Source organism: Morone saxatilis, unplaced genomic scaffold (assembly GCF_004916995.1).
Source record: "Morone saxatilis isolate NCDOM2014 unplaced genomic scaffold, NCSU_SB_2.0 Contig23, whole genome shotgun sequence".
In the NCBI taxonomy this organism is placed as follows: Eukaryota; Metazoa; Chordata; class Actinopteri; family Moronidae; genus Morone; species Morone saxatilis.
Genome location: NW_023339796.1, coordinates 11,601,486 through 11,629,110, shown reverse-complemented (window position 1 = coordinate 11,629,110; position 27,625 = coordinate 11,601,486). Strand labels below are relative to the sequence as shown.

Below are 27,625 nucleotides of genomic sequence, written 5' to 3'. Positions count from 1 at the left end.
GCTGAATGCAGACCTAAGCATAAAAGCGGATCTTGCCTGTGTCCTTCCTACAGACATGCCAGTGATTACCACACGGTTCCACTGCTCCCCCAAGGGCACGGCACAGCCACCGGGACAGGTGGATAGGGACACACACATTCTGGCGCTCACAAACTTCAAACCTGATTGCTATGGAGGGAGCTAACGTAAGGGGGAGGAGCTTGAGGATTTTGTAATCATTCATTATAATTTATTTAGCCAATAGGAGCACAGCACATGGGCGAAGGTATGGGAGTCAATGAGAGGAAGATTCAGACATGCTCAGTGGGATCCAGCTAATTGGAAAAAGGAAACTAGCTTCCAAAACTATTACATAAAGTTTCACATTTGTAACAAACATTACAATAATACAGTATTTTGGATTCATTTTTGCAAAGTTTTTATGTTTCTGGCTGCATTTAATAATATTGGAGGGCTGGTATGATGGTGGATAATATAGCCTAAACGCCAGTGAACTTTATTGTATGCTGTTTTTTAGTTTGCACAATCCTGTACAGTACATGCTGATATACTGTAGGCTTAATTAAGATGAAGACGCTTCCCTACCTCCTCTTGTTTTGATAGCAGTTCCAGGCACAGATGGAGAGCAGCACAGGTTTCACTGGAGAGCTCACTGGTCTCTTTGGCTTTCAGCAACAGAGGAGCAGCCAATTCTTTCAAATAAAAAAAAAAAAAAGAAAAAACAATTTTCAGTGCAGCTGTATAAATTTGGCTGCAAGTAGTGGTTATTTCTGATTAATCTGTGCGCTATTTTTATGACTCATCAATTAATCATGTAGTCAACATAATGTCAGAAAACAATCCATCCCACAAAGATTTGCAATGTACCTAGAAATAAAAACTGAAAATAAATATAATATATAACTATAAAAACTGAAAATTCTCCCATTTGAGAAGCAGAAAACAGAACAAAAATGTAATTTTGCCATGTATTGGTGTCAATCATTTTGGCTTGTGACACTTTATATCTGAGTAATGCCTACTCCTGACTTCTCATTACAGGTTGTGCATGTCTATAAACGATGTTCAGCTTTCATTTGATTAAAAAAAAAAAAAACTTTGTGCAGCTGAAATGGTCTCCCCCCCTTCATTTTCCATTTCAATCAACCCCACAGAATTATCTTTCCACCACTTGAGGGTGAGTTAGGTCTGTCAGAATTGTTGGCAATACATTTTTCTGTCCATTGACTGAACAATTAATTTGCACTAGTATAAAAACAGGCAAAAGATCAAAAAAATATAAAAAAAACGACACTGGATTAACTACATGGGCACATTCCACGACTCCTACCACAATTCTCCTCATTCTTCACCATCGATATAAATATTGACACTTCACTCTCCAATTTCTGCTGGATAGCGTTGGCTGCCTGCAGGAGCACAGGACAAGAGAGACACTTGCACAATTGCATCCCTCTATTTCCTCCTCCACTTCTTCCCTCCTTGTCACCTAATAATACTAAAAAAAAGCCTGAACTTAATTTTACCTGAAGGGCGTGTGACAGATTCCTCACTGTGGCGCCACCATCACCATCTGCATCATCGGTGGTGTCTTCGTGGGTGTGGTGGCGAGTGCTATAGGATGAATGCGCCTCAAAAGCATCCAGCCATCTCTAAGTGGACAAGTATCGGTTACATTTACAATGTTGTCCAGCCTTGCAGCTTAGACAAATCAGTCAGTAGGTGGGGCTATAGCAACAGCATAGAAGGTGAATCTCATCTCACTTTTCTTGTTGCCATTGAATCTGTCTTTGAGGGGACCTTAAAATAATGTACAGTGTCATCAAAGCACCTGAGCATGAAGAAGCAATGATCCCATGGTTTGACCTAGAATGACAAAATGAAATTACCCAGAGTCATGCTTGCTGCACTAGATGTCAAACATCATCATGTCATAAGGACAATGTGATCACAACTGAAACCTTGTGTCGTCATGAAGGTTATTTACAACAAGCCTGTAACCTCTACTACCTACCATGCAGTAGGCTTGAGATAGGGACTTGGAGCCCTGTTTTCTGACACCAGCCAGTGCATCAGCCCTAGAAAAAAAAACAAAAAAAAAAACACAAAAGATGACAGAACACACAAAGGCATTTTGACATGGCATCAGACACACACACACACACGCACGCATGCGCACGCGCACGCGCACACGCACACACACGCTTTTATATTTCAGCCACTGCAAGTAACAAGGCATTGTCTGGTTAAATTAACTACAAGGAGTTTCTAACTGGTTATGAAGCAGTCTCAATTTAATACTGATGTCTCTATATGAACTACAGTACATAAACAAACAACCCCATCAGCAAAAAGATTGCTTATTTCCAGATAATTATTCTTAATTTAATTTTCAATTCCCCTTGAAATCAATGCAAAGAGGCGGCAGAAACTCTACCGCTTTTGTCTACATGGGCGGCCAGATCAACAAAAAATGTAATTTGTGTAAATGTAATGTATTTTTTTTTTTTTTTACATGTGAATCAAAAGTGGAGTACTAAGACTTGCTAGAAGTATGGCATTTAAAAAATACAATATACGTGTTCATAATCTTTAAAAAAAAAGCATACATATAAAGTTATCTCACTGTCTGTGGTACCAGGAGAGAGTTCCATCTTCAATTACCACCCAGTGGGATCGCCATCCAAGAAAGCGTGAACTCTTTCAGAGACGCATGAATTCAACAACAGATTATAATTCACAGAGAACACTAAGACATGAAATACAAAACAATGAATAATAAGGAAGGCTCTGAAGACGTTTTTGTCTATAATAATGATGATATTGTGGGCTGAGTAACAGAAAAAAAATAAAATAAAGTATGTTCGTGTAGGAGTGTGAACAAAAACATTGCCTGACATATTAAGTGTAAACAAGAATACACTTCAACATCTGGGTACCTTCCAAAGAGGGCCTTCAATCTTCTGCACCCCACTGCTCACATCCTTTGTTGGAAAAAATAACAATCCTCAGACTTGTGTACAGTCAGAGCCTGATTGACAGTGCTGAAGAATTTCTGGTGAGATGAGAAATACTAACCTCGGTTTTGTATTACAGTAAAAACCTGCACGGTTTCAGAGGTAAATTTATATTTTTTTAATTTACTTAACAGCTAAGTGCTTAGCCTTTTTTATTTCCACCATGACTATGCAAAGCTCTGCACTGAAGCTGTGCCAGGCAAATCAGACATCCAAGCAAGAGCAAGGACTGCTGACTTGCAAAGCTTTTTCTCCACAGTCACCAGACCTGAAGTGAAAATGTATAGAAATATATGAAAAGAAGAAGTGCACAAAGATAAATGTGGGCACAGATTTTTGGGCCAGGTGCAGGATAGCAAACTCCACTTTTTCCTGAAAGAGAAAATGCAAACATCTAATCTGTGATTAAGGTGCTAAACACGCCATGTGTTGACTTTATGTACAAAAAAAGTTTAGTTATTTGCTCAAGCAGTGCCAGAAATTGGAATGTTTAATCTCCCGGGAAACAGGAATGAGCTCAGTAAATTTCACAGAAATCTGTTCATTAGATTTGGATTTTTCCTGGCTAGATTCTGCTTTAATTGTGCTGCTCGGTAAGGCTAGAAGATCACTACAATAATTAGAAATCATGCTTTGTGGGCCATGACTCAAATACCAAATTTAATAGATGTGTAGAGCTGATAGCTTAAGTAGGACTTAGCATGCACTAATTTTTTTACATTACATTCAAAGAGGTGGAAAAATTTGCTACTGAACATTCGTGTCTGTACCTGAACCATGTTTTTCTTCTGGAAAAAGGAAAACCTCATATGATTAATGGGGTGATTACTTATACTTAAACTACTTATCTGTCCTTACCTTGTATTGAAAGGCTGCTAGAATCGGTCTCAGTTCATCACTCTGTACCAGGTCTAATGCTGTCTGGTCTGCAACACAATCAGCCATGCAATAAAATATAAGCATTTACAAAAACATGTATTCTTTGAAAATAAATTGTGATGGACCATTGTAAGTATTATTGTACTGATAACACATTGGTCATAATAACAAGAGGTGATGTTCAAATATAAGATATATACCATTGTTGTTTTTAATACTGGGGCTTGCTCCAGACTTGAGCAGCTTTAAAATGCACTGCTTCTGCCCTCTGTAGGCTGCACAGTGTAAGGGCGTATTCCCCACCGAGTCCCTGCAGTGAATATCTGGAGCTCCTTTTCCACTGAGCTGAAGATCAGAAGACAGTTGAACGACAGACGGAAGCAGAAGACGCTGACATTTACCTCTAACTGTAATGGAAACGTATCTGTACCTAAATATCTAAAGAGAGCCGGTAACAGCATACACAGAAAACGGGGCAATTATAATTCTGATTTGGAAGCGACCACGGTCTTAAACTAAACTAACTACCACCTCCCGACAGGTCAGATCCTTTGAGAATACATCAAACATGTTGAATTTTTGCGACCAGAATCTGGACAAATATAAATGTAAACGTGCATTTTAACAATCTCAGTAGCATGAAAGGTACAGATGCTGCCGAAGTTTTCAGAAAGGTCAGACGCTAACCAGCTTAGACACTGTGGAGATGTCGCCCTCTCTAGCTGCCTCCAGAAGCTTCTCCTCCCGCCGTCTTGTCTCTCTTCTCTCTGCAGCTGCACAAACCAAACACGATGTGAGAACAAGGGCTACTGATCTACAGTAATGAGAAGGAAAAAAAACACTCCCCATCCTTTCATACCCTCCAGCATTGTAATGATTTCATCATCCTCTGTCACATCTTTAGGGATCTGAGCTGTTCCATTGATTATGTTGGAACAGGCATCATACCGCAGCAGCAACAGAACAATCTCCTTAAGGGTCCAAAGTAAAGAAAAGAGAAAAATCTGACCATCACTTGTCATCAATCAAAAGCTTCAATGGGGGGAAAGTCTGTAATAGTGATTCTGACTGACATTTTGGTTGGGTGAGACGAAGGTGAATCACAGGTTACGATGCAAACAGGACCTATTATTATGATACAGAGGCTGACGGTGAATTTCATTCTTTAATGTTTTACCTTTCCTCCAGTGTAGGCTGCTTTGTGTAGAGGCGTGTCACCCATGTCATTCTGCACATTTGCATCAGCACCTGTCTGCAAATGTGTTTCATTAAGTTAATCTCACTAGCTGCAAACCCTATATGTAATATATGCACATAATATACAGAGTAATATCAGCTCTTACCTTGAGTAACTCCTCCACAACATCCCTGTGTCCAAAGTAACAGGCCAGGTGGAGGGGTGTCCATCCTGAACTGCCTTTAGACCTAGCTACAGTGACAGAAAGCAACATTAACACTCACCTGTGGTAGCTACCTGAAGTCGTGCTAACGGGCTACAAATAACATTATTTTCATTTACATCTGCAGTTGATGTTGAGAGGACCGCCGTGCTCGATCCTCGACTGGAGGAGCCTCTGGATTTGAGAACAACTGCCCTGCTGAGCACAGAGGAGAAGCTCGTCCTCAAGTGTGTCTGCCTCCATCTCCACTCGTCCTGCCTGAGATAACGTTATATGACACTTATTAGACAGAGGCCTGCAACCAGTAAAAGCGAATACGACTTTAAGTGTTTAATAACTCTTATGTTAGCCTTTTGTTTAATTTATTTTAGCTTGAGTGTGGAGGGGAAACAGATATTTTAAAGCTAACAACACAACCTTTCCAAGAGGAGCTAATTGGGGCTAATTTACTCGAACACCAGCTAACTTAACTAACTTAACTTAGGTCAATTAGCTTGTTAGCTAACGTTAGCTAGAATGAGATAACAACTTTAGACTTACGGGTGTGGACTTTCAAACTCTTAATTCACCCAACTTTCGCAGACTTTGGTCTCCTTGAGTTAAAGCTGAGAGACACACAACACACTTCACAGCCGAAATTTGATCATGTCAATCAGCTGACAGCCGTTGGTGTCCATCATGTGACCAAGCAGCTGCTAAATTGGTGCATGCAGAGACAAGGCTTGCTGAATGAGGCTCTGCCACCACAACAAACAAACAAACAAACAAATAAATAATTAGGCTTGGTGAGTAACATATTACATGGAATGGAGACATGAAAGGTAACTGTAATGATGTTACATTAGTAAAAATGCGGATTTGTTAGCAGGATGAATTCATTATCATTATTCAGAAGTTATCTCAGGGCACTTTTTATAGCCTTTACTGAAAAATAATATTTCACAATTTCCCTTTTTTTTGTCTTAAAAGCAGAAAAAGGAACAACATCACAGTACAGTACATGTTCTGCCTTCCAGCTGTGAAATGGTTTTTCAAATCTTGGTTTCTATTATCTTTTCTAAGGTTACATTGTTTTGTTGTGTTATATAATATGTGAATTCATCTTTTTGTAATTTATCTCTTGTCTTTATTTGCATATTTGGTGTTGAGGTAATCCAAAAGTAGCAGGAAATAATGAAGTTGCGTTACTGATTACATTTTTAAAGTAACCCTCCCAACCCTGCAAATAATACACAACAACAAACCAATAGTAATACAAGCTAAGCCCCCCTTTTCATTGGTGGGCTTTTAAGAATCAACATAATGTTCAACTAAAACAACTAAGACAATCATCAAATCCCCACATTTGTCACGTTACCGTTAATATTAACTACCCAAACTGTCTGTTGCAAACAATTGTCACACTTCCTGGTCCAGCTTTGCCCTTGCATTGGGTAATAATAACATCTTTGGTGCATTCCTTTGTTTTCACTTTCAAAAAGTTCCAAAACTGAAAGTGTGGTCTGTGCCCATTATGTATCTTAATTCTAACAAAGTCTCTGTGTGTCTACATGTCAACATTTAGGCTGCACTGGAGAGAATATTACTGTATCATAATCTTATCTTCTCTTTCAGCCCTTGAAATTATTTGAATAGATGTTGGTCTTGAGTTTAGTGTTAATGAACCCTTGACCAAAATACTTAATCTGTTCTTCTTTTGTACACTAGATGGAAGTATTTGCTGCACCAGGTGATGTTCACACAGGTTAGAGCTGCCTTTATTTTCTCCTAAGCTTCTGACAGGCAGATGGTAACAAAGTTTGGGCAAGACTCAAACAGAAACCCGCACACCACAGTCACATTTAACCTTCTACCCTTAACTGTACCCTACTTCTGCTTTAAAGGTCATTCATTCTAGACATTTTGGACTCCACTGTTCTATGTAGAAAACTGTAGCTGCAGAGATTTTTGAGGCATTAAAGGTCAGTTCTCTCTGTGTGGCTTTGAAGTCCCTGCTTACTTCAAGCAATTAGGTCCCCTGAGGTATGAGCATATCTGACGGAGAGGGTGACGGGAGGGTTATTGCTGTAATGAATGTGTCAGGCAGGGAGGATTTCAAAGATGAGTTACTTTGTCACCTGCAAGAAGGAGTGTTTTTGAGTCGCTGTATTGATCAGGAAACTCAATCACAAGCAAGGCTAATACACACTAGAGCTGCATGGGGTTACACATAATAAGGTAAACACCTAACGGAACAGGACTTGAATGCTGAAGCAACTAAATCACATGCTCACACAGTGAATAGTAAGTTTGAATAACAGAAGCATCAACATTTGTCAGCTGTAAAAATGGTCTGTAAATCAACGCTATTTTATGTGCGTTTTCAAGGCGACATGAAACAAACAACAGGGCTCTAAAGAGGCCAACTCAGCTGTGCCTGTATTGCAGATTCATCCTTCAGAATGACTGCAGAAATCTTCATCGCAGAATAACAAGTCTTGCAAGTCACATCAATTATGCCAAACAAAGACAAACCGCTCTACTAAAAATGTAGATCCAACTTTTTCAAAAAGCAATCACTTAGATGAAGACAGAAATGTTTGTCACATGTTTGTCAGTTTGAAGCATCATTATATTCTTACAATAATATACAATAATGATTGATGCTGGGAAAAGAAGAAAAAGCCACTTCACAGCTTTCTTTTCGTTTTCAGCCAGTGTACTTATCTGCTTGTTGGTCATAATTATTGCCATGCTCTACATACAGATGTAATGCTGTTGATAGAAAAGAGTAACACACCTCCATCAACTGGCAACTGCATCCTGGGTTAAAGGTTGCCTCTTCAAGTCATTATGGTTGAGCTAATCATAATTTGCTTCACACTCCAGGGATGTTTGTATTGATCTCATTGCTATTACAGTACTGTTCCTTACACTGGCCCAACACCTATAATATAAAACCTTTTCAGGCAGGTTTGAATGCAGACTTTCTCTCTCTTTGTCCTTCAAAAACAATAGCCTCTACATTTTATTTGTTAAAATTTATCAGTCAGTCACTATCGTCAGTGATACATTTAATTACAGTGGTGCGGAAGTTATGGAAACACAGACGTTAATCAAAGCATATTCATCAAATCAGGTCTGGTGAGGGAAAGAAGCGCGCTGGGCTAGTTCCTGCTAATTAGCATGGCAATTATTGTAAGCTGTCACAGTTCTTAAGCAACGGGGTGGACTGTGTGTGCTCCAGAGCGTAATCCCTTACAAATTACAAGATAATGGAGGCAAAGAGAGGCCACTGCTTCAAAAGGAACCAGAAGATAGAATCCCCAGCAGGGACATTTTAGGGACAGGCAGGGAGAGAGACAGTGACTGAGGGAAAGGTAGAGGAGAGAAGTACAGCATGTATTCCCTTCACATAGAGCAGTCTGAATATGAGAAGCTTATTTGACTGTTTAGTGGTTATGCTAAATTATTGACTATGAAGGAAAACAGATCCTTCTTTAATGTTCTTTTACACATTATGCTTTTGTAGAACGTAATTTGAAGATAATAACCAACAATTTGCTTTTGATTCTATCACATTTCATGATGTACAGCATGAGCTCAATGGAGGGTTCCACTAACAACCACAGATCAATGGTCCGTCTCTCTTCTTTAGTCCAACATGTGCTATGCTTACCTGTGGTGTAAAACACACTATTAAAAGCATATTCTAATTAGGATTCACAAGTTATAATGCTTTTGTTTGTTGCTTTTTTCCCCCTTAATTCTTCTTAAGAATCAAGAAAAGAAATGACAGGCAGCACTTTGCAGGAAAACCCTCTTCTTCAGCATTTCTGATATACGGTATATAATTGTGCTGCCATTATACATTATACTGACCCCATAAATGACCAGACTACATTGGATCTCAGCAAGATGTTCAATGCATTTTTGTACACACGCTCTTAAGAGAAAGATCCACCCAGCAAATCACCTCACTCTGCTCTTTCCTGCAAGCTTAAAAGCCTGTCTTCCCTCGCAAAAAGTGATTTCAAAATGAATAATGCCCACCTGTGGCATTTCTTCCTTCGACCATGGACAACCCATGTTTGTCAAGTCTGCCACCCCCGTCTGACTAATTTGCACATTGAGTCTCGATCAAAATCAAAATGAGAACGCTGATACCAAGCTGTAAATGCAAAGGCCCGTGGATTAGACGCTATCCAGATGATCACATTATCAATGCCCCTACTAAATGGGGCATTGATAGCTAGTTGTGTCCCATCCTTAAACTCTCTGCACAGCCACACAGGTGGACTGCCATTAATGTCTGTGTACTAATAATAATGATACATATGTAAGTTGTCTTGTCCCAAACAGGTGCAACAAAACTAACAGGAGAGTGAGAGAGGTGCCAATTAATGCAGTTTGCATACACACACACACACACACACACACTACCAAGAAGAGCCCTGATCAAGTAGATTAACTGAAAACACCTGTGTGGGTGGACCATGACAGCGTATGGGCTTTTAATGAATCTATAAGAATGATAAAGGTATAACTTCTCCCACCAAAACACCAACACAACAAAACTAATAGGAGGGTCAGACAGAAATCAATCAAGCACAGTCGGTACACACCCACTCAATTCTCAAGTGAAGTCCAATCAGGCAAAATAAGTAAAAAGGACCATGGTTGTACTCGGCCTTTAAAAATCTACTTTATGGTACTGTACTCTGCACCACTTATGGTAAAGTTGTTTTTGGAAAGTAATTAGTTTTTTCTGTCATCTATTTTCTATGTTACAGCCTTTTATATGGAAATGAGCCCAGATGCCACATTTATCACAAAGTTTACAATGCTCAGTAAAGAAACTTTCACTTCAAATATGACTCATCTCCAGACACATGCATTGTTTCTCTAAAATGTTCACAAATGCATTGTCTCTTATTGAATGGACCCTGGTGGATCATCAGGCTGTAGCTATTATTTTCGCAGGGGTAAGATCCTAATGCATTTATATTCATAGGGGGAATATTATTCTAAAATAATTGCTTTAATATGGCTTTGATACTGCAGAATAAATGTGACACTATTTTGGGTCTGTTCACCTTTAGCAAGAAAATTGAAGTAAACCTAATTTTAAAGCAATCTTAATGCATATTTACACAACAATAACTGAAATGTATTCAAAAGGAAGTGGAAGCAGCACATCTTACCAAAGCACCTCAGTGACATAAAAATAAAACGCAGGTGATGTATACAACATGGTGGAAGCAAACATTTAATATGTATATAATTATATTACACAATACTCTGTCCCTTTACAACAGCGACTAATTACGTAATACAATTGCCTTAATTTTGATTTCAGTTATTTAACATTTAATGTTTCCTTTTAATGCTAACATTCTTACAAGAATGATTACCGCACAGTGATGTTTACAATGAGTTGCTCAATACATTTTGATATGAGGGTGGGGTACGGTGATGCATGGATTAACCAGCTTGGTGCTTTTGAAAATGAGATGAAAAATTTAACAAGTCAAAATACTGTCACAACGAGGCACACCCACAGCATTTCAATGAGCTTCTGTGGATCTGGAGCATAAGGTAAATGCCAACACCCTTCATCTCACAAGCGGCTCTGCCAAACAGACTGTGAGGCTGTGAAGCCATCCAACTGTACGAGTTCAGCTCTCTCATTAATGATTAGCATTTATTATGTAAACTGTGACAGCTCTGATGTGATGTGGAGACTGAGTCTACCAGGGGATATTTCTGTTGTGTTAAAATGGCAATTAGCCAAAACTCAGGATACTGATGCAGCGCTGAATGTTCAACAGTTGGAGAATGCTTTTTGCTATTTCGGTGTAAATTTCCAAATGCATTTCATAGCAATATATAAGAAAATACCCCTGTACCATACCATTTGTTTGAATGTCTTTTGAAAGTTCTTCACTCAAACAAGTAGCTATAATACTTGGTTGCGATCAACTCCTGCATTAGAACTGGGTGGAGCCAAGTCAGAGCAAATCTGCACAATGAGATTAGGACTCATTACTAAAGTAATGCCAAAAAAATTTTTTGTGCATACTTTTGTTGCTGAATGTGAAGTATCACTTGTTCTTTTAGGTGAATTGCCAAATACCCAGAGATGGGAACAAGGAAAACATAAAAATTCAAGACTATGCCATTTTGCCATAGCTACAGTTCCATCTGTGAGACAATTTTGGTGTTTCTATTAGATGTACAGCGTTTCTTTTCTTTTTTTTAATACAAATCCAGATCAAAATTCAAATCTGTCAAAGGGCAGTTTGGACTCACACGTCCTTCAGTGAAAAGAGGAATTCGTCAAATCAAGTGCAATCAACTAAAATTATAGTCAGCTCATATATAGTATCAAAAACTGTAAACCCTAACCCCTAACCTGCTATTCAACATGCATTGCAAAAGGTAGACGTCTACTTCTAGTGTTTGCTTGTTTTAGTGCACATTTTCTGTATGTTGCTTTCCCATCATCCATCAGTCAAGCTGAGTAACACTTACAGATGTATAAAGAATGCAGCTCCTGGTTACTTAGTCAACAGTTTAAACTTTATCAGAGATTACAATAAGTATGCAATTGTTGTTAAATAATCAATATGGAGTCTGTTTAGTAGATTTGTTTGCTTATTTTGTATGTTTTTATCCTGTCTTTCCTGACTTGTAGATCTTTGATTTTACTCTCTTTCTGACAAGGACCAAAATTGGCTTTTAGTGTTAGTGTGTTTTTATCCTCTTTATTTGAATGTCAGGACTGGGCATTTGCAGTTTTGTGTTTAGCTTTAGTATTGTGAAGTAAATCCATCTACAAATCAGTATTACTAACTTGTAAACTGCAACATACTGTACTATGAATGATCATAGTCCTTGGAAGGACAACAAACCCTCCACTGGGTTTTAAAGGGAGAATTGAGATGTGCACTGAACATCTTATTGTTTAATTTCAGGTGTGATTACTTCGGATCGGCACACTGTTACAGTATGATAGCATCAGTACTCCAACCCAGCATCCAAACATAAACACTTGAGTACTAGAGTAATGGAGAGCCACAGCAGGGCACTGTATAATCGGCAACACTAGAGCCTCTGTGTACCCTCTGTGGTACTGCTTTGTTTCTGAGTGCCCTCCATTTTCAGATGAGTCATTGCACTTGTATTTCCAAATCCAGCGACAATGCACCTGCCAAATTGATTGCTTTCCTGGCACACTTTCCTTGCATTCTATTTAATATGTATGCAATAGTTCAACATATCTTACACTGGCAAAGCTTAATTATATTTAAATGACTAGGCTGTGGAGATGTTGTTCCTAATAATTCATTGTCCCATTCAGTATGTTATCAAAAACACTTTTAGCATGACCTTTGGAATAATGATAATATTAATGTTGGGTTGAGACACCTGCATGAGCTTTACATTATGTATGACCCCTTTAATTCATTCTTGGGAATAGAATATTTACAATTTGGTAAAGGCACTTCATGATGGTAGACAAAAAAAACATCATTTTTACTGAAAACTGTCTCTGGAGCACAGCTATAGGGCAGCAGTGCTGGTGTAAATCTTGTAAATCGTGCATTAGTTTCCATGACGGCACAACGCTAGTTTCCATGACGTCTCAGTGCCTTTGTTACAAATTTGAATAACTGGCATTTGTGACTAATGGGTATTTCACTATCACTGGTGTTTTTGGCAGGCAGCCAGGAGTTATCTGAACATTGAATTTAGTCTTTAAGGGACAATTTACAAGCAGTTAAGATTCAAGAGACCATTCAAATATGAAAAGTTATTTGCTTTTAGTAAAAGCAGAGCAGTTCATTGTACTGTATATGACGTTGTATGTGATCTTTGGTGCTATCAGTTAATACAGTATGTAAACTAAAAATACAATTTCCTAAACTGCCCTTCAGAATTCAATACCAAAATGTAGAAGTATTCAAATATTTGCTTTGAAAAACCTTTTTTTGTATATTAATCAGCCTTCATGAGGTGCAAACACAAACTCCTGTATTTGATCATTGTACCAAATTGGTCATATGATAAAGCATTCAATCATTCGTCTTTTGTCAAAAGTGACACATTGGCTATGAAAATTGCAGCTTATGATGACACTACCTAATTAATAAGAAGCTGCAAAAGCAATAACGGTCAGATTTCTAAAGAGCAGATTTGGACAGACATTTCACTTTAATTAAGCTTATTGTGAACAACACTGGTAAGGAGTCTGAATGAACCTGCATTAAAACTCCTACGCTTGCCATGTGTCTTTGCCTGCACTGATTCCTGTCTTGCAACTGTGACGTGACTAACTCAGAGAGATGGTGGTGGTTCCATTTGTGAGAAAATAACAGTAATTCAAGCTTGGCTCCTTCAGTCACTTCTGCTGTTCTGTAGTGTTTCTCATTTCTCTTAGACCACAGCTGGGGGACCGACAGGATAGTATCAGAATGCAAATAGATACAGCTTCTTCCACTGTGTGCCAGAGGGAGGTTATATACACACACCCAAGAATTACCTAACAGGTATATGAAATGTACAAATTCCCACATACTGGACTTTGAGGTGCCACAGGCAAGAATGCTGAATATTTAACTACAACTGGTAAAGCTGTTAATCTCACGAGGTGTGTTGATGAGAGCTTCAGTGAGAGACCTCTGGTGTGTGCCTCCCATTAGCTTCTGTTTTGTCCATCATGTCTTTGCTGGTTTGCACAGCTTTGCATGCCATTCAGAGTGAAGGTACTGGATCTTTTGGAGGAACAAGCAGGCAATGTTACACAAGTATGTGATTTATTATAAGGAAAAAATGTCTCTAAACCAATATGTAAATCAAAAAAACCTTAAATATCCAATGTGTCAGCTTTGATAAAACAAAAGAAATATAGTAACAAGTAACAATAGTATATAATTGTTTGTTTGCAGCTGGAAGACAATGCTCTTAATACCTTGTAAAGTGTGGGGTGAGGTAAGGGTCATCACAGTTTGAGTGTGCCATGCATTCAGCATGTCATGCCCTGTATCCTCTACACACTCTCACAGCGTGTTCATTTCAGGCAACAACCAATATTGGTAGGCTGCCTGTGTGGTGGTGAGCTCATACAAGCCTGTTCAGTTGCGTGTGTGTGTGGACTGTATGGCTGTGAATGAAATATGAATTTTGAATTTCAACAGGGAAAAAATATGACTGGAGACTTGAGTTGATTCACAGCATAAAAAGAAAAAAAAGAAATGGACTCTTGGACGTCAACTAAGTGCCAATCTGAGTTTGCATTTCATTATAAAGACAATAATCAAGTTTTCTTTGCTTCGGAAATCTCTTTCCATTAAATGAAGTATGGGATGCTGCTGGAATAACATCTAATTTTTAGTATCTGTAATTACTTTAAGAGGGAGGATACTGCAGTCATCTCTCGTTAATCTCGTATAGTAAAGATAAGCAAACTTGTATTGTGTTTCTGATGTATAAATCTAATAGTGCCATACAAATAAGTAGTTACATGATACATATTATATTATAATAATATAATTAAGTCATAAACTGGCATTACATACAATGCGTGACAACAAAAAATATTGCTTAGAGAAGTAATGTCGGGCTTTACCTTAAAACAAATGCGTAATTCAGGAGGTGTCCAGGCAGCGTTTTGTGAAGAGCGTTGTGCGCTCTCTCGTGGACTTTCTGGGACATTGTGTTCAGTTTCAACAGGAAAGCGACGCTTTTAGAGGCTATATGGGGGGTGTTGGATGCGGTGTCTACTCGCCTGGCACCTGTTGCTGGCTTATTATTTCCAGCGCTGGTCTATTGAGGATTTAACGACAGCACCTTACAGCTCACACCAGGACCATGTCGGAGGAAGAGACTGATTCTAACTCCAGTCGGTACTATTTTGACAATGCTTCAACTAGAGTCCAGAGCAGCTTCGTGTTTTCAGGACCCATATATGTCGTTTTAATGGGGATGATGGTGACTTTGGTTGTTGTGATAGTTTTGGGCAACGCTTTGGTCATTTTGGCCTTTAAAGTGGACAAGAGTTTGAGAAGACAATGCAATTACTACTTCCTGAATTTGGCAATATCAGATTTTCTTGTTGGTAAGTCCAACCTTAGTCTTTTTTTGAGAGACACTATACAGCAACACAATATAGGTAGATGAAGTTTAATGCAAACGATAAATGTGCTGTTTCTTACATAAAGGCTATCTTCTGTCCTATGATATGAGTTTTGAGTCTTTCAAACATTTTGATGCTCCTTTTTGTCACTTTTTGTCATTTGTCACTTTCCTTCCTTCCTTCATTCCTATAAAGTTCAGTAAGGTTAAAATTGAACACTTTACTTTATTTGCTTCATTAGGCAAGAACCATATAAACATTTGATAAATTATTTTAATACACTATAATGTATCTATAAGAGATATTAGGGCATTTTGAAGTTTGTTCGACATATTTCATATTATTACAACTGTTTTACTATATTGTCATTGATTTTCAGTTTGTACAGCATGCCTTTATTTATAAATCATTAAATCATTTAACTACACTATTGTGTGATTTGAACCATTTATTAAACATTTATATACTGATTATAAAAGCTAAATGGGGGACATATTCCTTGGTTACTGATCCCTTTCCAACCTCTTTCTGTAGGGGCATTCTGCATCCCAGTCTACATCCCTTACATTCTCACAGGCAGGTGGACACTGGGCCAACGACTGTGTAAGCTGTGGCTGGTCATGGACTACCTGCTTTGTTCTGCGTCTGTGTTCAACATCGTCCTCATCAGCTACGACCGCTTCCTGTCAGTCACCAGAGCAGTGAGTGGAACATCCTGAGCCTCGCATCAGTGATGCACACAACTATCAAAGTGAATTTAGGATTGTGATACAGTACACTAGCAAGCTTTATGTGTGAAAGGGTTAGGGTAATCTGAAATGTTTAAAATGTCTCAGGCGAATGAAACCAGAGGTAAACCAGAGTATGATTGGAGTTGGCTCATTAACATTTTCCTGTTTCAGTTTCCACTCAGACAGAAATATTAGTTTCTGTATTATAATGTTAAAAGTTGAAGAGCCCTTTTCCTTTTAGCTGTACAAGTGTACACTGCTTGCGGTCTTGGCTTAATTTCTGACTGGTGAGTCTCCTAGGTCATTGGTAGGGGCAGTGCCACCTCATTCTCCCAAATGTGCCCATCTGCAGAGGTTAATCATTCCTGACCCATTCAGGCCCAGTGCCACCCCTAATTATAGCCCTTCCCCATGACGAAGATAAAAAAAAGTCACATTTTGACTTTGGGACAGACTGGGCTTCAGGAAATACGCAGAAAACAACACATCATTGTCAAAAATTCAATATTAGAGGTCTAAACTTAAATACTTTTGATTTCCACTTCAACAGTTTAAAATAATGAATCTATGTCCATGAAACTATGTCCCACTGCTTTATTTTTCTGAAATACAATTGTACGGCATCAGTAAGGTCGATTTTCTATTTTCTGCCTGCCTTGGCACGTATCTAGTAGTTAGCATACATTTCCAAACCTCTGTAGCTGTTAGGCCCATTGAACCTTTTGTTGGGGCTTGTCTGTGCATTATCCGACTGACTGTATCCAATACACGTGTGTGTTAACTCAAAGGTGGGATGAGCCTTGGCATAGTAGACAAAGAGAGTGTTCTGTTTCCTTTCACAAGCAAACACTTAACATCAGAGCAATGAATACAAATAACACCAGAGAGAGAGAGAGAGAGCCTCTTCTTTAATTAGCTAGCTTTGATCATAGAGATCCTCCTCTGTGCCATGGTCCTTCCAACCTGAAGAGATCAATCATAGCAGAAACAGGCCACCGGCAGCCAAGCAGCATTTTCCTAAAAGCATTTCTCTCTGAACATTAAAAGACAAAGGATCGTCAACAGCCACAGGACAAAGTTTGTCTTTCAAAAGAAAAGATGGAGTCAGATTAGATGCATACATTTGACAGTTAGATGAAATGTCAGTATGTTAACAAAATGCTAACTGCATGGCGTTAGAGAGAAAACATCCTGTTTTAAGTATTGCTTATGATTATAAGAGTGAGCTAAGAGTAATCCTAGAGCCTCTCAAGAGGAATCTAACGGTATAAAAAGATAATGCAAAATTTCTGATTGGATTTATGAGCACACCGGATTCTTCTCCGTTGAGTGCTCCATCACTACATGAATAAGGAGCAAGAAGTGCTGTATGCCAATTAATTTATTCAAGCATCTTCTTTGAAGAAGAGCTGCGATTCATTTTTTGCCATTTAGAACAGGGGCACATCTTCAGGGCAGCTCGAGAGGCCATAAAGTGTGCTGCCCGCTAAAAAAATGTGGACAGGCAGGTAGGATATGATACTAGTATGAGTGGTAATGGGAGGTGCACTTTAACCCTTGAGCCATGTTTACACCCAAAGTATCCAGAACTTTTACTCCCGGGAACTACTTTTCAAGGAAATGTTAAGCTCCCTCTGCCCATTGTTGTCTGTGATTCTACTACAAATTAAGCAAATTAGTCAACTGATGTCTAAAAATATTTTTTTTGCGCGGCTATACAACAACATACATCCTTGGTCCATCTGTCATATGCTTTCTTTCAGTGAACAAAAAACAAACTGGTTTGCGGCTGCAGATTTGTAGAAATGGCAGCTGAAATAAAATGCTGCGACCAATCAGAAATGTTCAGCGCTGCAGGCGTGGGCCCTTACTTTACTTTACTTTACTTTTGGAAAGTACTGCCGGAGTAAAAAGTATGGACTTTAAGGGATTAAGGAGAGTAAGGACTTTAAGGGAGCTCAAATAATGACCCTGGAACTTAATTTAGACCCTGCTGTGTGGTGTTCCTTCTAAACGTCATAGTCTCTGGGAAACGTTCCTGCAGTGGAAACACAGCACACACTTTACTGCAGTGCATGAAGACAAGATGTTGGGAACAATACTTACCACAGTATTTTCTGTTTGTCCATCAAAATGTTCTGTGATTCAAAATATACATACTATATATCACAGTGTTATTGGCTTTATACTTGATTATATTGTAAAATTCTCAGTTGTGGGCTCATCAGTGGGTTAAAGGGTTTCACTGGATGTTTTTGTAGACATGGTAGTTTAAAGTAATAGCTTCTGGTTGAAGGGTCCCCTCTATATTGATTGTACCATTGTGCTGTAATTAGTTCAAGGGGATCAGTGTTGTATTAAAAAGTGCTGGATTATACCTCTTCCGCCATTGCAATTAAATGAACATTGACTACCATTTTATTGCTAAAGACGTTGTGCTTTAGGAGAATAAATTGCTATTTTGCCCTCTAACTGTTTCTACAATAACGGTAGGTTGCAGAAATTGCACATGCAATTGAGCAGCAGTATTACTCAAAGTATATTTTCTGATTTATTCTTGTATTTACTACAGATAAGTTACCGTGCCAGACAGAGCATGACTCATCAAGCCATAATCAAGATGATTGCTGTCTGGGTGCTAGCCTTTGTCCTGTACGGCCCAGCTATCATATTCTGGGAGCTGGCGGTGGGCAGAAGCCGCGTGCCAAAGGATGAGTGCTTTGCGGAGTTCTATTACTCTTGGTACTTCCTGCTGAGTGCCTCCATGCTGGAGTTTTTCTCTCCTTTCATCTCGGTGGCTTTCTTCAACCTCAGCATTTACCTCAGCATACGCAGGAGGAGGCTCCACAGCAGGGAGGCCCAGCTCCACCTTCAGTTGAGCGAACCTGCATCTGCCCAGGGGGACGGTATCCCCCTATCCCACAACTGGGGGTTAGGGATGAAACTGGCTGTAAAAGGCTCTATCCACTCCCAGACCTCCTCTCCCAGTTTGGGTAAACTAGATCCCTCAACCAGCAGGGCTGCCCAGCCTAGCCGTCTGTCCAGGGATAAGAAAATTGCTAAGTCCCTGGCCATCATAGTGTGTGTGTTTGCCATCTGCTGGGCACCATACACCCTACTGATGATCATCCGTGCTGCCTGCAGAGGGCGGTGCATCCAGCATCACTGGTACGAGGTCACCTTCTGGCTCCTGTGGCTCAACTCTGCTATTAACCCATTCCTGTACCCACTTTGCCACAGTAGCTTCCGTAGGGCCTTTAGTAAGATTCTCTGCCCAAGGCGACATACTACTCCCTCATCATCTGTCCTCCGTGTTGGCCAGTGACAAGCGGATACCCTTGGATGGATGGGGATGAACAATGTGCCAAAACTATGAATGGAAGTATTCAAAATCTAACCCATACATTCCACAGTTTCAGCAGACGAAGCTCAACTGTGCACCAACTTGTCAAAGTAGTTTTCTGTTGTGCTTTTCAGTGTTTGGATGTATAAGGTTGGTACTGTACAGTATAATGTAATTAACTGTCAATCAGTTCACTGTGCTCACATCTAAAGTATGTATTAAACATTCACCATAGGCAGGAAAATAATGATCCTGTCTAAAAAATCTGAATATACCAACAAGTATTATAATAATTAATATAATAGAGTTTCATATACTATAAGAACTGGGCAGGGTTACGAGTGCTGTGTTTGTTGTTGTGTAGGATAGAAAAAAACATCAACAGAATAGAGTAAAACAGAACCATTTCTTCAGACCTGTTGATAAATACCATGGTGACAGTGTTATAATGAGAACTGTCAGCTGTGGCTCGTGTACTGTATGTATTTGTCAAAACAAGGTCAAGAAATGCATTTTGCCTGACTGCATTCTTTGGCATATCCATTGTCCACAGAAAATACATAACTATATACACATACATATTTGTCTTGAATGAGTGTCATACAGACTAGATTGCAATTCATCAGTTATGTTGTCTTGCAGCTTGTATATTGAATTTATACACATTATATCAAAGATTCATGTTCATAAAAAGTGTGCGCCCTCACTGTGACATCCTCACTTCAGCTGAAGAAAAGCAGATCACTATTATCCTCTGCTGTTAGAGAGTTTACTAGTGTTAATATTACAGAAGCACAGTGATAAAAACACAAAGTGCCATTAAATGTTTTTAAAATGAAATGTTATCGAAGCCTGAAATTTACTTTCTTTTTTTGGAGCACATTGTTATACAGTAGGTTTGTTAAGGCTTACAGGTCTCCACATAGTGAGTACATTTATTGCACATTCATTACCCCATGTTAAAAAATAGATGCCTTGTTTACTATACTGTAGGTACACAACACAACACAAAAGTAAACATCTTTATTTTTGACTGTGATTACATTATTAGTGATTATTGCTACTAAAACACTCCACAGTAGCGCCATTGGTTCTATTGTTACTATTTTTAATTTTTAATTTTTTTTTTTTACAGAAAGTATTTGGTTTCATGTAAGAGAGAGAGAAGTTAAATGTTTACAAACAATGCCAAAATACCATTTTACTGTGATCAGCAGGTGTATGTATACTTCTGTGCCACTAGATGTCACCATTAACCTTTGTAGCTTCCTGTGAGTGCAGCGCTGGAGCATAAAGCTTCAGTTCATAACAGTTCCAAGTCAGTCTTTGAGATTGGCCACGGTTTCCATGAACTGTTTTACTTTATTGTTTGTGTTTGAATTGTCATTTAAATACATGCTATATTTTTGCACCCGGATCCTGTGTGATTCAAAGTTTAATAGATGAATATAACCTAATAATCATAGGTATGTAAAATTGGATGGTGCTCTCTATACATTTACTTACAGTGAGTCCTTTCACTGTCACATGCTACTTGTAATTGCACAACTTGAAAAGTTACAGTGTGTCCAGCTTTAGCAAATGTTTTATATTGTCTTTAAGTGCTGTTATGCTTTATATTTTTTTGGTAACTGTTTGTGTAATTGTAAGTATTAGAGTAGTAGCTTAAATGGTATTCTCTTGACTCAATTTAAGTATGGTATAATAATTAAAAAAATAAATAATCTTTATTTGTGATTATTTTAACCAAATAAAGTTTAGTTTTAGAATTTTTAAAATTAATCACATCTCTGTTACTGGCTAAGGATCTTTATGCACAATATTAAATAAAGTGATTAAGCTATATGATGCATTTTAAATGGCAACATTGTGCCCTGTAGTTGCTGTCTACTTGATGGCTAATTGGGTCAGTGCCAACTGCAGAGTAGCTTTTGTTTGATGTGCAGATGAAATGCTGAGAGTGCAATACCATTTTTGTATTGTTCCCCAGTCCAGGAAGGTTTGATTTGATAGATTAAATGAGTTCTTTCCAGATGTAGACTTATCAGACCTGTAATTACGCCATCATGTTAGATAGTGGGGTTACATTTGCAGGTGCCTGGGTCCCACAGGGGACTTACATTGCTCAAATTGTTGCTGTTGCCCATGTGCACATCTGGGCCCCTGGTCAGGTGCTGGGAATAAGGGCACAGCTGCAGGGAACAGGCCTGAGCTCCCCCCTCACCCCCTCTCCGCCCGTGGCGTGGTGGGGGGTGGGGGTGTGTGGGGGGGGCGAAGCACACTTCTGACCAGAGGGATGCAGGCACATTTCCCTTGGGGTGACAGAACTGCATTTATCAGCAGAATGCCGAGCCTGGGTTTACTCCGTGTATCTAAATGCGACAGCAAAAGCCGTATCACTGTGAAGAACGCTTGTGCTGTGTGCAGTTACATTAGGGGGACTACTGCTATTGATTTTGTTGATAGATTGAAATGTCATGGCATGTGTGCCAAACTGATTGGCTAACAGACTGAGGCTGTGTTGAGGATCATGCCAGCTTAAATTGATCTAGGAGGGGTAGCGCCATGAAAAACACACATCAGAGATTTTAATTACGTGTGCATGCAAAGGTGTGTGTATCCTTTTAATCCTATTCATTGTGTATATAAGTGAATGTGTTTATGGGGAGTTTGGATGTCTGTGACCCTAAGCAATGTATCTAAAAGCTGTGACCCCAAATGAAGTGCACCTGTGCCCCTTAAGTTTATAGAGCCCATTAGCAGAGACCCAGTCAGTGATCAGAGGGGGAAAGAGGGCCTATATAACTTCCCCATGAGAATCTCTGAATAGTTAAACTCTTAGAGGTTCCCCTTTAGCACTTTGTTAGGATGACTTAATGCTGAAATTTCTTGTTTTCAAATTGGATAACGCCTCTGATCTACACAATAGGTAAATAAAAGGTGACAGATGTGGAGTGAAGCCAATATAATGTAATGTCTGGAATAAGGAAAAACTGAGAAAACATTGGCATTTTCAAAAACAAGTAGTCTTTATAACAAGGCGATGACAACTATGCTACACTAGTGCTTTTAAGTTCAGCTGGAATATAAAAGTGAACCAATAGACAAGACCAAACCACTTTAGTCTGCACATACAGGTCAAAACTGTGACCTCTTTTGAAGTTGCAGCATCACTTAGTGTACATTTTCACCCCACGTGGGCTGTTCACTTTCTCAGCTAACTAAATGTAAACCATAGTTAATATTTCATGAGGGGCATACTCAAAAAGAAAAACAGACTATTTCTGCTTGATTTTTGCCTTTTCCGCTCTTCCGTTTTTCCCTCTGCCTTTTCCTGCAGTGTACTTCCTGACTAGAGATTAAATAATTCCATTGGAATCCTCTTAGGATGGGTTCCCAGCACTTGGCAATTAAACAATTACATTTAATCAGCATGGGGCGACGCTTCAAGTCACCCTCATTTCAGACGTTGATTAAAAGCAATTCTGCAGTGGTTATTGCTGTCGACTTTCAAAACTGTGGTTCACTTAGGTTTACTGCATCTGTGGGGTCAGGTTGGATAGCAATATGGCAGGTTCAGTGGTGGTCGAGGGCTGTATCTGCCTGTGGTGGGTAAAACAGTAATGACAGAAATCATGGCAGACCTTATATTGTCCCTTAAGTCAGAGCTAGTTAGATTACTTGGAGACATTTTGACCCTGCAGCAAAGAAGACTCAACGAACAATAGAAAGGAGAGGGACATTAAGTTATGCGTGTGGGAGCCCAGATCCTGTGTGAGTGTGTGTGCACATTTTTTTACATCACATATGTGTATTTGACTGTGTTCATACACAGCTGTTTCTTCTTGCATCTACATTGAAGCGCATTTGGCTTGAATGAAATGCACCTTGACATATACAATTTCATCATGCCATGCAATAACATCTCCCCCTGTGATGGCAAACAAGCTGAGAGAGGGCACACGGGGAGGAGGGCTTTTGTGAGCCGTATTTGACATTACACTCGAGTGAAAGAGTGCTACGTGGCACTGGAGCGGACTTCAGTCATCCCTGTGCAACACAGATGAGTTGCGATGGATACCCGGCCCCCTCTTGTGAAACCCAGGTGCCCCTGTTTCATAAGGCACCCCACTGGCTCCCCAGCCCTCTTAATTAGCGACTTCCGTCAGCTGGCACCCAGGCCTTCAAGCACCAGTCACTGGCCTCTGCTGCTGAAGGAATCCAGTTCACTCCAGATCTTCAGCTTTTCTAACAGATGGATGTACATGGGCGGGCTGAGTAAGAGGCATCAAGGTTTCTTGCAAACCTGTAAATCAACTGTGAATTTCCTGGTATCTAGATCAGATGCATGCTGGAAAGAGAAGAAAATGCTGTTGAATGCTTTCGTCTGTGTGTTTCTCGGTTTTAATAAAGATGGGCAACTGCAGTGAATGGGCCATGAGCTTTAGTCTCAGCTGCAGAAATACTGTAACAAGACATTGAGGATTTTTATATGATGAAGTCAAATATAGATAAAAGGTTTCACCAGGACGGGAATGTTGCCTTTTTCCTGGTGCAGTATCATAGCAGCGCTGTAACAATAGTCTCTTCTAATGACATTCCCCTAGTAACTTCTTGCCTCTATGAATCTCAGGGGGGAAGCGCTACAAAAAGTGATAATTACATGAAATATACATAGAGAATAAAGGGAGCATGTTTACATAACCAGGCCCATAAATATCTGACGGAGAAGACATTGTTCTCCGACTCCTTTTAAGCTGATCTCCCAGGGATGCCATTTTAATGACATGATGGTTTAAAGAGATGCTGCTCCATCTCGTTCCATATTTAATTAACTTTTGCTTTTCTGACGCAGAGGAAAAACAGAATAAAGAACGCGTGATAGAGACAAACACACACGATAGCGAGGAGACAATAACAAATAGCTGGGAGAACAGAGAGGGAGGCAGGGGGAACATGAGCAGAGACCTTGTCATGCTTTTGTGAGCTGTTTACAATACAAGAGATGCAAAGGGAAGAGGAGGGGTTGTGGAAGAGCGAGAGCTCTTAAAATTTAAAAAAAATAAAGAGGATAGAATTAAGGAGAAGGAAAAGAGGAAAAGACGGAGACAGTGTGGAAACACTGGGAGAATGAGGACCTTGTTCTCCCAAGGGGCTCCATTATGGAGCATTTTTTAGTTCATCACCAATAAGAGGAAAATAAATGTGAAACTGACAGTATGTGTTTAACTGACATTCCAAAAAATAAATAGTAAATAAACATTAACAAAAATAAAATAAAATAAAATATTCTACCTTGGCCTCCATCTCCTCATTTTTTGTCATTAGTAGTGATCTGCCACTTTCATTAAATAAACACGTGGCAGATGTCAAAGAGGAAAAATGATTTCACATGGTATTTCACCAGTATTTCTACTCATTATAAAACATAGCTCACAACACTGAATGCACTAAATTGTGCCGAAATCTGTATTAACTTTTTTGCGTAGGTCCCCTTTAGCACGGACACATTTGAACTGGCTTCAGCAGCCACAATGAACTCAAATAATTTAACCGATGAATTCATGTTCTGGCACTTAGATACAAGGGACCCAGCCCAAAATTCGGTGTGCCCTCCTCTCTCTCAGGCAGTGTGTTTTCCATTTTAACTGTCAGCTGTATACGGTGTACACTGCATTATTGATACTTTCTTTCCCTCTTCTCTCCTCTTGTTAGACTCTTCCCTTGTCCTCATATCATCACACCAGCCACACTGGCTGTGGAGCCTGGAGAGTTGATGTGAATTTGACCCCACCTGGTCTATATTTTATTGCTTGGTGTTTAATACATTTTTGAAAATCCTCCCCCCATCCCATCCATGAAAAAAAAGTGCCCTGTCTATTTCAAGTGTTTGTCTTGGTGAGAGACTGGAGATGACTGGAGGGGGATACTCACCTTCAGCTCTCCCAGTTCAGGAGACAGGGGGGATCATTAGGAGGGGCTACAAAGGAGGGAAGAGTGTGAATGTGTTTGTTTGTCTATATATGTGTTAGCTCGGTGATAGACTGGTGACTCGTCCAGAGTGTACCCTCGCTTCTCGCCCCAATGTCTGCTGGGATAGGCTCAAATCCCCTGTGACCCTGAATGGGATGATCAGTTTAGAAAATGGAGGATGATGAAAGGTGGAGATATTTAAGATGCATCTTCCCTACATAAATCAACTTTTATTCTGAAATACAATAATTAACATGTTCTAGTTGTGTAGATGAAGGTGAATATCCTCTGAAAGTGATATTCACAGCTTAAGGCCCTAATTATTACCTGAGAACTGTCTTTGCCAGTCATATATTTACAGAAGAAATGTCTTTAAAGTAACTTTACTCTGAGGAGGACAATTTGAGATATAGCTTTTACAACTGTTTTTCCAACATTATTCTCATTACTAGAGTGTCCTTTTAAAGAAAGGACCTTACAACACAGTAACAGGAAGTATACAAAATTACACAGAAATACAAAAAAGACAATGCTTGTGTGTTTGATCCATAAACACTGTGGCAGGACTACATACTGAGGTTGAGGCGTCCATTTTGCTGACACAGTTCTGAAGTGAAAAGATGGCTCTCTGGATGAGAAGTGCCGGTGTGAGAGATTGGGTTACCCCAGACACTCCCAGCGGATCTCCCGGCCAAATGGATCTGGATCTCACGCTTGGGCGCACATATTGAATGCCATAAGAGGTCTCTGAGGTCTCTTTCACTGGGAGGAATGCGCAGCCTAACAATGTGGAGTTTTCACCAAACTAAATTTTGCACCAAAGAAGAGTTATAGCAAGGACACTGGGACACAAGGGACAAGCGCTGAATGCATACTTACATTTGTGCAGGTTGTTCATACCGGATAAAATGGCACATTTTCAGCTTCCTGGATAGCAACGTACTGCACAGGTTCAGTAGGATCTCATAATTCTTTAATAAAGTCTTAACACAGGCTGCCTCTTTTCCTCTAGAGGACCATGGGTATTAGCCTGTCAAATGAAAAAACAAAACAAAATGCCATTTCACACACATCCTGGACAAGAACAATGGCATTTCAGCTACTCCCAAACATCTGGCCCGACTGCCCAGTTCCACTAAGGACTGGCCAGGCTCTTAGCAGCATTGAGTGCCACTTGCATTGAGGTTATGTTCAGGCGACGACACCGTAGAGGATCAGCCAGGCTAAGTTATCTCTGAACAAGCCATCCATTCTGCTGCTTTCTGATGGAAGAATACTTGGGGGCTGTGTAATTATATTGCTTTAAATGAACCCCTGAGAACGCCCCTGCCAAAGCGCCCACAAAGTCTCACACTTGGGCGAGTGTCAGAAACACAGCGCTTGTGTATGCACTCATGTGTGTAGCTGTGTATGTGTGTGTGTGTGTGTTTTGCTGCTTAGGCTGGCGTTAAAAGGGAGGCCGCAGTGCTTCTGATACGCCTCACAAGTGAATTTAATTAAATCATAAATATGAGCTGGAGGCCGCCACCCAATTTAATGTAATGGATGATGTGGGCCAGTCCATCTCTGGCAAAGCAAAGTTCTGGACCCGTTCAAATGCCCTTGAAGCTTATTAAAAGTGCCTGGCACAGGGAGATGCTAGCAAAGTTGTTTAATGGATGCCCAGCTTGCATTCAGTATGACAGTTAATGTTGGGCCGTACCATCTCTGACTTGAATGAGGGGATGTGTCTTCTTTGAGGAAGTCTGTCACTGTACGAGGCCCCGTCCATTCCTCATCTGATCCGTGTTATAGGAATGTAATAAAAACTAATTGATGACAGACCATATGCACGGTTGATGTTATGCTTGAAGTAAGAAAATTCAATAAGACAAGCTTCAGAAACCCAGACTACACGGATGTATTTTAAAATACTGCCTGTGATTATTTTCTATGACAAAGGAGCTTCAATATTATCATCCAGAGGGACATTTGTATGTTTTTATATATTTTTTGCACATAGTGGATCAAAACAGTATATATAGAAATATTATTGTGCCTCTCTTAGTATTTTTACTCATATTTGAACCCGATACTATATATGATACATTTTATAGAATCATAGAATTTTATACTATCTATAATGAAATACAGTATCTGCTGTGTATTTCAAATGAAGCGTTAGT

General features: G+C 39.5%; 2 protein-coding genes across 4 annotated transcripts in view; one reads left to right on the top strand and one right to left on the bottom strand.

Annotated features, from left to right (window-relative positions):
- The window catches only part of LOC118335273 (oxysterol-binding protein-related protein 1-like), a 19,882-nt gene extending 13,920 nt beyond the window's left edge, over positions 1-5,962 (bottom strand). Inside the window, exons 1-15 of one of the 3 annotated variants that reach the window (XM_035671518.1) lie at positions 5,837-5,962; positions 5,416-5,554; positions 5,240-5,325; positions 5,074-5,148; positions 4,756-4,867; positions 4,584-4,669; positions 4,097-4,241; positions 3,876-3,943; positions 2,940-2,984; positions 2,627-2,700; positions 2,015-2,078; positions 1,765-1,866; positions 1,527-1,652; positions 1,331-1,409; positions 586-692 (exon numbers count right to left, since the gene is read on the bottom strand). In XM_035671518.1, coding sequence (XP_035527411.1) covers positions 586-692; positions 1,331-1,409; positions 1,527-1,652; positions 1,765-1,866; positions 2,015-2,078; positions 2,627-2,700; positions 2,940-2,984; positions 3,876-3,943; positions 4,097-4,241; positions 4,584-4,669; positions 4,756-4,867; positions 5,074-5,148; positions 5,240-5,325; positions 5,416-5,539 — 1,293 coding nt within the window. In that variant the 5' untranslated portion in view covers positions 5,540-5,554; positions 5,837-5,962. Of the gene's footprint in view, positions 1-585; positions 693-1,330; positions 1,410-1,526; positions 1,653-1,764; positions 1,867-2,014; positions 2,079-2,626; positions 3,226-3,875; positions 3,944-4,096; positions 4,242-4,583; positions 4,670-4,755; positions 4,868-5,073; positions 5,149-5,239; positions 5,326-5,415; positions 5,555-5,836 lie in introns of those variants that run through there. The other 2 variants (XM_035671519.1, XM_035671520.1) reach the window with 2 other exon arrangements.
- A 9,279-nt stretch (positions 5,963-15,241) lies between these two features.
- LOC118335096 (histamine H3 receptor-like) lies at positions 15,242-19,469 on the top strand. The gene is made up of 3 exons (XM_035671291.1): positions 15,242-15,395; positions 15,948-16,114; positions 18,717-19,469. The coding sequence occupies exons 1-3, from the start codon at positions 15,257-15,259 to the stop codon at positions 19,467-19,469; spliced, it is 1,059 nt and encodes a 352-aa protein (XP_035527184.1). The 5' UTR covers positions 15,242-15,256.
- The last annotated feature ends 8,156 nt before the right edge of the window (positions 19,470-27,625 follow it).

Coding starts and splice junctions, on each gene's coding strand:
- LOC118335096 (XM_035671291.1), top strand. CDS start 15,257: ATGGGGATGATGGTGACTTTGGTTGTTGTGATAGTTTTGGGCAACGCT. Junction 15,396..15,947: donor AATATCAGATTTTCTTGTTG/GTAAGTCCAACC, acceptor CTCTTTCTGTAG/GGGCATTCTGCATCCCAGTC. Junction 16,115..18,716: donor TCCTGTCAGTCACCAGAGCA/GTGAGTGGAACA, acceptor TATTTACTACAG/ATAAGTTACCGTGCCAGACA.